This window comes from Haplochromis burtoni, unplaced genomic scaffold (assembly GCF_018398535.1).
Source record: "Haplochromis burtoni strain Fernald_Lab_line unplaced genomic scaffold, NCSU_Asbu1 Contig_2105, whole genome shotgun sequence".
In the NCBI taxonomy this organism is placed as follows: domain Eukaryota; kingdom Metazoa; phylum Chordata; class Actinopteri; order Cichliformes; family Cichlidae; genus Haplochromis; species Haplochromis burtoni.
The window spans coordinates 641-12,209 of NW_024584466.1; the positions used below are offsets into that span (position 1 = coordinate 641).

The 11,569-nt window shown below is 37.5% G+C and overlaps 1 protein-coding gene and 1 long non-coding RNA gene across 2 annotated transcripts; both read left to right on the forward strand.

Annotated features, from left to right (window-relative positions):
- The first annotated feature begins 604 nt into the window (after nucleotides 1-604).
- LOC121813633 lies at nucleotides 605-1,767 on the forward strand. The gene is made up of 3 exons (XR_006053800.1): nucleotides 605-639; nucleotides 1,144-1,422; nucleotides 1,694-1,767. It is a non-coding gene; the product is annotated as an uncharacterized LOC121813633 (long non-coding RNA).
- A 37-nt stretch (nucleotides 1,768-1,804) lies between these two features.
- Nucleotides 1,805-4,584, forward strand: LOC121813634 (carcinoembryonic antigen-related cell adhesion molecule 5-like). Its single transcript, XM_042217513.1, has 4 exons — nucleotides 1,805-1,959; nucleotides 2,917-3,189; nucleotides 3,345-3,601; nucleotides 4,301-4,584. The coding sequence occupies exons 1-3, from the start codon at nucleotides 1,857-1,859 to the stop codon at nucleotides 3,554-3,556; spliced, it is 588 nt and encodes a 195-aa protein (XP_042073447.1). The 5' UTR covers nucleotides 1,805-1,856; the 3' UTR covers nucleotides 3,557-3,601; nucleotides 4,301-4,584.
- The last annotated feature ends 6,985 nt before the right edge of the window (nucleotides 4,585-11,569 follow it).

Here is an 11,569-nt window from a genome sequence, read left to right on the forward strand (position 1 = left end):
AGATGTTCAGCAGAACTTATGTCTCTTTACAAAAAGTCATATTTTCCTTCTGTTGTTTGCCAAGGGCTTAGAATAGCAACAAGTCACCAAAAGCAACAGCTGGTTAACAGTTTTAATAACCACGCGATTATTGAGCGATTCCTGAAACTGAAAATCAGAATTATGTGCAGTATTATCTGGAAAAGCTGACATTAGACTTTAATGAAAATAACTCAAACTCTTCAGACCTGCTATATTTCATGCAAATCTTTATATATTCATCAACTGTTTTATATGTTTGAGTAACAACAGCACTTTGCTATTCTTCTCCCGCAGGCTTCACTGAAGGAGTTGGTGTGTTGCCTGATGATCGCCTGAATGCAGCTGTAGGAGAAACGGTGATGTTCACTACAACACTGACTCCAACAGAGAAACCGTTTCAATCTGTGAACTGGGTTTTTAATTCCACTACGACTATAATAATCGTAATGAACTCAGAAGAAACTATTGCACCTGCGTATGAAGGCAGGATCACCTTCTTCCCATCTACTGCGTCTTTGGGGCTCAGGAGTCTCACTCTGGATGACACTGGAGAATACAATGTTAACATTATACAAGATGGAATAATCCAGAGTGGACGTACTACTCTGTTGATATACGGTGAGCAGATGTAGAAATTCAACAGCTTAAGTGTTTTTGCAATATTTAAACAAGTTTACAATATATTGAACATGTAAAAATACCTGTAATGATTTGTACATGTTTGTTACATCTCTACTCACTGCAGTAATGCATTCTTGCAATAATTTGTCTTATTCTTAAGACTGTGATAATACAGACTTTAAAAAGTGGCTGTAAGAAACTGAATGGTTTATTTGAAGGTAATATTGATCCCCATGCAAGAAAGAACAAGCTGAGAACTCAACTGTCTCATTTATTCTGTTCAGAATAGTCACTTAAAGGGAGTTGATTTATTTATTTATACAAATAAAAATATTTCAAGATTTTGATTGGTACAGTATTTCTTTCAATTATTGATATTCTGTATTTTTAGATTGTGTATGTAATATATCCTCCTTAACATGACATGGTTTGTTTGTTGTTTCAATGCTTATTTTCTATTGTTGATGCCAACAATGAAACTATTTTGTTTTTCTTTCACAGAGAAAGTCTCCAATGTGTTGGTAACTTCCAGCAGCACAGACTTGGTTGAGTTCAGTGCTTCTGTCTCTCTGTCCTGCTCTGCCTCTGGATCCTCTCTCTCTTTCCTCTGGTTGAACGGCAGCTCTGAGGTTACAGCAAGTGACAGAGTTCAGCTCACTGATGGAGGCTCCAGTCTGACTATAATCAATGTGACCCGCTTTGACCAGGGACCATTCAGGTGTCGTGTGTCCAACCCTGTCAGTACTGGTACCAGTGATCCAGTAAACCTCTCCATCAGCTGTGAGTTACTAAAGTAAATGCTCAGTAATTTATCTGAAAACATCTGCACACAAGCATCAGAGTGTTTAGACATCATTTTAGATTTCAGAATATTAGATATGTCCGATAAGCTGAATAAAAGATGGATGAGATCGTTTTTTCTGTTGACATGATGTGAAGCAATGTAGTTGTGTGAAATACTTTTGCGATTTAACAAGAAAAACTGAATTTAATATACTTTTACATTTTTCATCCACCCAACGTAACTTTTCTATGTCCCCTCTACATTTAGATGGCCCAGAAAATATCAATTTGATATTATCTCCACCACAAGGATACTTTGCTGTGGGGTCAGACATCAGCCTCACCTGCTCGTTGGATCCAGACCTCCTGCCCAGTTTAACTGGTTTCTGAATGGAGATCAGCTGCTTGATACTGGATCAGAGCTCAGACTGATGAATGTTAACATGAGTAACAGTGGAAACTACAGCTGTCAGGCCTTTAACAACAAAACTCTGAGATCTCAAACATCTGAGCCTTCAGCCATCACTGTGCTGGGTAGGTTTGATTTATTGTTTAAGTGTGTGATTCATGCATATATTTTTGACTACAGCTATATTCAGCTAATAATTTCACACATATAAAAATATTTGTGGAGATAAACAATACAGAAAAACAATTTTCAAATAAAATGGTTTCCTCATATACTGCAGGCTTTTGACATATTTTCTCACGTAGAAAACAAATGGGGCTGATAGAGAAAAGAGGATCAGTCAGAGCAAAACATTTACAACAACATGCTCTTTAGGAAAAACAGGAAAATCTTCTCTGTCCAGACCAGACAATAGTAGACCTAGAAACAGCATTGATACCATGCAGGACCCTCAAGCTACCGGGTCAATGTTAGAGGACATGAGCTTTTCTGTAATCATGTTATAATCTTATCACCCCTGCCTCCAATTCCATACCTGCATAAACCTTATAGAAGTAGCATCCTTGGCTACTTCAAAAAGTCATAAAAAGTTGTCTGTCTTTGTCAATGTCCTCTTCATTTGCTCACAAAACATCAGTTATATGTAAATAGGGTAATAAAAAGTGTCTGCCTGATATTAGAGTCTTGAACAGTGTTTCCACATATTCATATCAATTAGTATTAAATTGGTATTGGAGATAAATAGGCAATTTAAAAGTGTCCGGCACATTTAAATTTAATATTATACGTCTTGACCTTCAAGTTGAAGTTGTTTGAAAATGTCAAACAATTATAAATATTTTTAGTTGTAGATAATATAACTTGAATTTAGTGTTAATAATTATCCTGTAAATTATTCTACAGAGAATTACCATACCATATCTCAAGAGTTCTCCTCATCTCTGTGGTTTTCTTTGGTGTTTTTAATCTCATTTTATAGATTTTCCAGTTGTTCTCTTTTATTTCACCATCACTGATTTTTTTTGCTTTTCTTATTATGATATAAATTATTTTCTAAATCTTTTTTTTTTTTTGGCGAACAGAGGAAATATCAGGTTCTTCTGTCAAACCATCAACAAACCTGCCAGTTGAGGGAACATCTGTCAGCTTAACCTGTGAGGCTTCTGGCTCAGTCTTTATAAGAAACTGGATGAAGGATGGCTCCGATCTGACCCCGACTGACAACATGATCCTTTCTGACAATAACAGAGTGTTGACCTTTAACACTGTGAAGAGGAAAGACAGTGGAGAATATTTCTGCCAGATCAGCAACCCTGTCAGCAGTGATGAAGCTAAATACATCATGACTGTTAATTGTAAGTAACATCCTGGTCAGTCTACACTTCTTGTTCATGCATACAGTAAAATGTTGTCAAACTTTAAATGGAACTACTAATATCTTTATTGTCTAGTAATGTAGAATTTTAAAAGTGATGAACACATTGATTTTTTTTTTTTACCTGTTTTTCAGATGGACCAGAAAATGTTCAAATCAAAGGTCCAAATGAGATAAATATCAAAGGCACCTTAAAACTGACCTGCTCTGCTGAATCCACACCAACTGCCAGATTCACCTGGTTCTTAAATGGGACAGAGATACTCACCAATTCGCTGAGTACATTAAAGAAGAGGTTGAACTTTCTGACAGTGGCAACTACACCTGTCAAGCCTGGAATAATATAACTGAGATAACATCATCATCAGTGGTGCATGGACTGACTGTAACAGGTATCTGTGTGTGTACATACTCTTTGATGGTACTATTGAAAGTTTAACAGGTGGTACATTTGCTCTAGTTTTCTATCTACGGTGGCCCCTAGAGACAAAGCACATACAAACACAACGGAAGTGCTCCAGGACGCTACGGGCGGTGTTGAGCTTTTGTTACCTAGTGGCTAAAAAAGCCAGGAAGTACCAATGACCGGATTAGGTGTGTTGCAGTTACAGGTCAATTTAAAATGTAAAAACTATTTGAATACATGAGTGTGGTTGTATCCAACTCCATGTGTTTGCAACAAACTTGCCGTTTATTTTGCAAATCGACCTCAACACTCCCCCTAGCGTCCTGGAGCACATCCGTTGTGTTTTGGAGTTTGCATGTGTTTTGCTGTTTGCATGTATTTCGCAGTTTGTACGTGCTTTGGCGTCTGCATGTGTTTTGGAGTCTGCATGTGTTTTGGAGTTTGCGCTTTTCAGTTTGTACGTGTTTTTTGAAGTTTGTACATGCTTTGTCTCTAGGGGCCATCGTATCAAGACTTTAATTAATTGTCAGCAAATTGTTAACTGAAACCACATGGGGCATCCACCACTTTTCCAAACACAAGTACTTTCGATGCAACAAGAGCACCAATCAAAAGTCCTCTGATCGTTCTAAAATTATAAAAATCAAATAAAGAAAGAATCTATTGGATGGGGGTTTTTTTCCAGAGAAATCATCAGGATGTGCTGCTGGTTGCATCGCTGGAATAGTAATCGCATGTTGTGTCATCGTTGCTGCAGCTGTTGGTGGAGGGTACTACATTTATAAGAAAAAGTAAGTTGAGAATGTATTTGAAAAATCACCAGGAAAACATTTTTCCTTTTGAATATACATAATAATTGTAATCTTTGAAATATGTCTAGTATTCAGTGGTACGATTCAACAAATGGTTCATATTCTGCAAACAGTCACTTGCTGACGTTCATCTTCTGCTGGTCTCAGAGTAATCACGAAGAAGAATTAATTCTTTACAGTTCTTGTTTATATTAATTATGCGGAATAAACACTTCTCATAATAAATTTGTGGATTCCTTGTTAAATTCAAATAAACCTTAGTGTTGCCGTTTTGTGTTGCATTTAATTGCATGACCACATTTTAATAATGCTTCATTTCAAATATTTAGATTCAACAAAAATCCTCAGAAACAAAACACAGGTATGGTATTTTTTTTCTTTTTGAAATCTAAAGTCATCTTACATGTCTGCTATAGCAAAATAAGGAAATATGGGGGGGGGAGGGGGGGGGGGGGGGGGGGAGAATCAAAATTATTGTTTTAATAGATATCTACATCCACTGTTACAAATCTTTGCTTTCATAGAACAAGATGAAAATATGTATGAGAACATTTCCATATATGACAAGAAAATATAAAATATAAACTCAGTGATGACCTTCCCTTTTCAAGGTAAGTTTAACATTTATTATCACTGTTATTTAAGAAGGAACAATTTTGATAATTAACAAGAATATTTTCCCATTTCTGTAGATTTTCAGAAGTCTTCACCTGCTGCAGAGAATTAACGTTATAATTTATGTTGTTTTGATATCATATAATGTTAAACAAGCTATGTTAAGATGTTTTAACTAATAGATTATTGCTCTCCATGTAAAATAAATATTAATACTTTCTCTGTAATAAATCTTCTAATATTTGCTACTTTATTTTAAATATATTTAAAACAACCCAACACATCACAGTTGTGTCTCTTGTTTTTATATAAACTTATTGCGTATCAGTTACCAAATGTGGTACTATAATTACATGAATTTGCACGTTAATGTTAAAATCTGAATACAAAGTGATGTCCAACGTGTGGACCGAGGCATCTTGTCAGGACTGCAGGTGTTCTGCAATGATAACAGAAAATCTAGTTTGAAATTATAGTGCTTACAGGTGCATATCTATTTAAATTTATTTAAAGCAGAAATTTATAAAAGCTTCAATTAAAACTGATAACAGGAGTTTGTTAGTTTTACTCATTACTCTGACCTAAAATTACTCCTCTTTGTGTCGCTGTTGCTTTGCATGTAAATCAGTAGCATTAGCAATTTTTAGCCATAAGCCTGTATTGTTTATGTGTTTTGATTAAAAAAGTCAATGAAATACATCACTCTTTCGTTTGTACTTTAATTAGAGTGAAAATGGGCCCCACAGGATTTTCTGGTTTAAGTGGGCAGCAGTTCTTTGGGAATGGCTGTACCCATATAACCTTTATTTAATACCTTTAATATTTAATACCTTTATTTAATCATTGAGACCTTATAAAACCAGAAACTTACACTTTTTGTTTTATATGCTGCATACCCACATGTGGATTTTCTGTGGTTTTGAGGGCAGGATGATGAGTAAAGACATTGGGGAAAGCGGTAAAGCTGTATTTTACTGATCATAATATTTAATTGCCCCTGAGGTTCTACAGTAGTTTCTTCAAACTGTAAACCGCTTAGTGAAAGTGCCGTCTCAAAAAAAAATCAGAATTGGATGTTGCCTCAAGGGTCGGTTTTAGGCCCTGTACTTTTTAATTTGTATATGCTCCCTCTCGGCAGTGTCATCAGGAGGCATGGAGTGAACTTCCACAGTTACGCTGATGACACCAGCTGTACATCTCCGTGTCTCCTGATGACACCAGACCAATGGATGCCCTTTTTAACTGTATTTTAGATATAAGATCTTGGATGGCAGAAAACTTTTTACAGCTTAACCAGGACAAAACTGAAGTTTTAATCGTCGGTCCTGAGGCTCAGAGAGAGAAATCTTGTCTTTCGCTACAAGTGAAAAACCTGGGTGTTATTTTTGACTCTGAGCTTGGTTTTATCCCACATATTAAACATGTAACCAAAATTGGATTTTATCATCTAAAAAATATAGCCAGAGTCCGCCCTATTCTCTCTCGGGCCAACACGGAGATGCTGATGCATGCTTTTATTACCAGTCGCATTGATTACTGTAATGCCCTGCTCTCTGGTCTTCCTAAAAAGAATATTTCAACTTTACAACTTTTGACAAAACTCGGCAGCTCGTGTGCTGACGAAGACCAGAGGGCGGGCCCACATTACACCGGTTTTAGAATCGCTGCACTGGCTCCCCGTGTGTTTCAGGATCGATTTTAAAGTTCTTTTATTGGTTTTTAAATGTCTTAATGGTCTTGGGCCTTCTTATCTCTCAGATCTGCTTTTACCATACGAACCCTCGCGGACCCTGAGGTCCTCTGGTCTGGCCTTTTGATTGTCCCTAAAGTCAGGACACATACTCACGGAGAGGCAGCTTTTCAGTGGTATGGTCCTCGTCTGTGGAACAGCCTGCCGGAGGAGCTCAGGGCCGCAGAGAACGTACATGTTTTTAAGAACAGGCTCAAGACCCACCTTTTTAATTTAGCTTTTACTTAAGCGTTTATTTATTTTATGCTTATTTATTCTATCCTGTTATTCTATTATTAATTTAGGCTTTACCTAATATTTATTGATTTTATTCTTATTCATTTTTTAATCTTCTTACTCTATTTATATTTATATTTATATTGTATCCTGTTCTTATTTATTTTATCATTTTACCCTGTATATATCCTATTGTGTCATATCTCCAGTGTTTCCTCGGAGGGCGCTCTCTGCACCGGGGCTGTGATCGACGTGGCTGCTGGGTCTCTGGGGTCCTCTCAGCCTGGTGGGGGGCTCCTTTGCCTCCCTCCTGCTGTGTGCCCAGCCGGAGGCTGCGGTCTGTGACCGGCTCCCGGTGCAGACGGCTCTCTGTTATATGTTTCCTCACTTGGCTCATGCGAGCCCAGCCCAATTTTTACTCTTTAAGTGTGTGCGTGTGTGTGGGGTGGGGATGTGGTATTCAGTATGTTAATTGAGAGTGTGGGGAGTGAGTGGAGGGGGGTGGCGGGGGGGTGCTTTTAACCATGTAAAGCACTTTGTGCTACATTTTTTTTTGTATGAAATGCTACTAGACATACGGACATGCATTGATTGCATTGCTTTAATTGATTACTCTGAATTTATTGAATCTTGTTATTATTTTCAGTTTTTGCCTCATATTTTATCAATGACAATATCTTTTTTATGTTTCTCGCTGCAGATGGACCAGAAAACATTCATCTGACCCGGTCTGCATACCAAAAATATTATGACGAAGGATCTGACATGAACCTCATCTGTTCAGTTGACTCAGGTCCTGTTCCTGAATTTAAATGGTTTCTGAATAGAGGCCTGCTCTCTGATGCTGGATCAAAGCTCAGGCTGGTGAACGTTCAGAAGAGTCACAGAGGAAACTACATCTGCCAGGCCTTAAACAGCAGAAGTCAGAGGAATCACACATCTCAGGCTGAAACTATAACTGTACTGACATATTTAATCAAATATTTTTAACACAAATGGTTTTGTTTGATAAATAATCAGTAACACCTAACATCGTTTCATTTTCTTTTCTTATAGCTGAAATCTCCAGTGTGGTGCTGACTGCTAACACCACAGATCTGTCAGAGTTCAACAGCTCCATCAGGCTGTCCCGCTCCTGCTCCTCCCCTTCCTTCTTCTGGCTGAACAGCAGCTCTGAGGTCACAGCCAATGCAAGAGTTCAGTTCACTGATGAAGACGCCACTCTCACTATAATCAACATCACCCGCTATGACCAGGGGCCATTCATGTGTTATGTGTTTAATAATTTCAGTAATGACATCAGCAATCTGGTGAAGCTCTCCATCAGCTGTGAGTTATCGTGTCTATTATATAGCTTTTTAAAATTCTTCAGCTTGAATTATAATTACTACAAAACATTATCTTTCTTGCTTTTTTTGTGTGAACTACTGTTTAATTTTTTGCATCATGTGGTTCATAGTGAATAAATAAATAACTGTATTTAGTTCATTTATGCAGTTCTTCACGTAAAAGTTGATAATTCTGTACTGCTCACCGCTTTTTACCAGGTCGCCAGAAAATATAATTCTGAGGACATCTCCATCAGGAGAATACTACGAGGAAGGATTGAACATCAGGCTGACATGCTGGGCCATCTCCAGACCTTCTGCCCTGTTTTGCTGGTTTTTGAATGGTGTTAAGCTCACCCATACTGGACCACAGCTCAGACTCATGCATGTTACATCAGTCAGGCCTTGAATGATGAAACTCAGTGAAATCAACCATCTCAAGCTTCTGTTATATCAGTTCAGAGTAAGTTTTTAGTAAGATAAATTGTTACAATATTCGTCCTACATCCCATTTTTATTCCTTTTTCCACCCTCGGCTGCAGTTGCAGATGTGTCAGTGATTTCAAACCACAAAGTTTTGCTGGAGTTCAGCAGTTCTGTCACTCTGTCCTGCTCCTCCTCTGGATCCTCCCTCTCTTCCCTCTGACTGAATGACAGCTCTGAGGTTACAGAAGGTGCCAGAGTTCAGCTCACTGATGGAGGCTCCACTCTCATTATCATCAATGTGACCTGTTATGATCAGGGGCCATTCAGGTGCAATGTGTCAGTTATGAAATCAGCCGGCCGGTGAATCTTTTCATCCAGTGTGAGTTTATGGCAACAGTACAGCACACCTGCCAGTTATTATCAGACTCTGTACAAATTCCACCTGTTTCAGCAGAAGCTATGGCTCTAAAGGTTATATTGAAGCTCATCCTAAAATCTGAGCCCATAAGCCTCATAGACTGTAAATAACATGACCTGTAGGCTCCAGTGGTGCAAGAGATCCAGACTCCGCAGTATTAAATGGCTCAGGGTTTAATAAATGATCAGTCATCAGACATCCTAGCAGTTTTAAAGCACTGAATGGTCATTATTCACTTTCTGAGTATATCAGCCTGGTCTTACATAAAGAGGAAAATTATTCTATTGTGTGAAACTGAGAACAGTATTGAAACAGATTAAAGACAGCCTGTTATTTTCATCTTATTCAACAAAACACAAGATACAAAGTATGCAAAGTAAAGCAAAGTATTCATTGCACTGCAACGGGAAACAAACAACTTACTGTAATCACATCTTGTTAGATTAAAGAATGAAACAGAGCGAGTGTCGCACCCTGAGCCCACTCACATCTGTGTTTTTGTGAGTCTGAGCTTTGGGGCTTTTTTTCTTTTTTTAACCATCTCTATTTCAATAATCAGACATTGTTTGGAAAAACTGAACACAGAAGGTAATTAAGTTATTTGTAGATTAGACTCCAATGATTTATCATAGCAGAAACATTTAATAGGTCTGGTAAAATATACATAGTACCGTTTACTTTTAAAGATAGGTCTGTTAGATATTTATGTCGTTTTTAAAGGGTGAGTAGAAATTTTGGAATTGGGTTGATTGTGGTCTGAAGGTGACCATAGTGAGCTGAGATGGACCAGTTTAAAACAACAAAAACTCTCAACATTTGAGAAAAAGGGTTTTTTGTTCAATCTTTGCAGCTCATTCATATAAGTTCTTGTCTTATGTTCCATTGCAAAAGATGATGTCAACCGAGTCTTAATATTGCCCAACTTCATAAGATCCAGGGATTATCATTATGAATACTACTCTACTATAGTCTCTGTTGCTAGAACTTCCTCTGGCAAAAATGAGTGTCAAGCAGATCCCGTAAGGCAGAGCGTACAGTAATCAGTACAGACATCTTACGTCATTCAGTTACTCATACAAGTCTAGTGCGAAGATTTCCAACACCTACGACCATGTAGTCTAGAGACTGGACTATGACAAGTACGCCTTTATACAACCCTAAATACACTGAATTCATCCTTTTATATGAATCCTTCTTAAGGCTTACTACCACTCATCTTCCAGATTGATGAAAACAATAGAAAACAGAAGAATATATAAGGAACATCGTATTTGTTCTTTAGATAACTAAACATGTTTAGAAAAAGAATGGCAATAAATTAAATAAATTAATAACATGTCGTTAGAGTGTAGTCAAGATTAAGAATCCTAAGTAATTAAAATAATGTATAAGGTGTTTAAAAGAAAGGCGTATTTATATATTTATATTAACACCATTAGGTACTTATATATAATAATACACAGACATGTATCTGATTATGTAAAATGACATTCTCCAGAATTATAGCTTTAAAAAGAGTGCCTTTGTGACTATGATTGCTTCTGAGTCACATCATTACAGCTTATACAGGAGATGATTAATATCATCTACTTCTAACATCGTATAAATTGTCGAAAGTAGCTAATGGGGAAAACCTACAAACAAACAAAAAAAAGCTTAATATTCAAAGTATTGGTAAGTCTTTTCTCTCAAGACACTAGTATTAAGCGCCACCAAAAGTTTTGCCAGGGGAGCACCATTTCAGGTCAAGTAGGTAGATTTGAAGAGCGGCATGACTGACCGATGAATAAGCCCAGCAGTTGTTCCTCAGGACATTTCAAGACTTAATCTCGACTAACTGTATGCTGAAGAGCAGTGTCCTGGGTTCAAGCTCAATCCACATCCCTTTGCTGTGTGTCTTTCCCATCTTTCTCTCTCCCTACTTTTCTATCCATCTTTAACATCACTATCCAACAGGCTAAAAGCCAACAAAACAAAAGACCATGTTAATGCAGCCTTAGTTTATTGGGAGAATATTTGTAATCTGCAGATGCAAGCCAGCAATTTGTGTACCACATTTCCCTGCAGTTGGATCCATTCATCTATCAGTTTTCTTCTGCGTATCCAGTTGAGGGTCAGTTGCCTGTAGAATATCCCCGCTATCATGAGGCAAGAGGGGAGGTACACCCTGGAAATGTCACTAATTTGTCACAGCTTACAAGATACAGAGACAGACAACCATTCACATTTACAGCTATGGCTGTGAATCGCCATTAAAAATCACCATTGTAATTTACGCCATTGTGGAAAGCAAGAATCCACATTCACATTTAGACCCAAACATCAGTGCACAAACTCCACACAGATGAAATTCATCCCATAGCTGTCAAAATGTTTAATCTAAATGGAT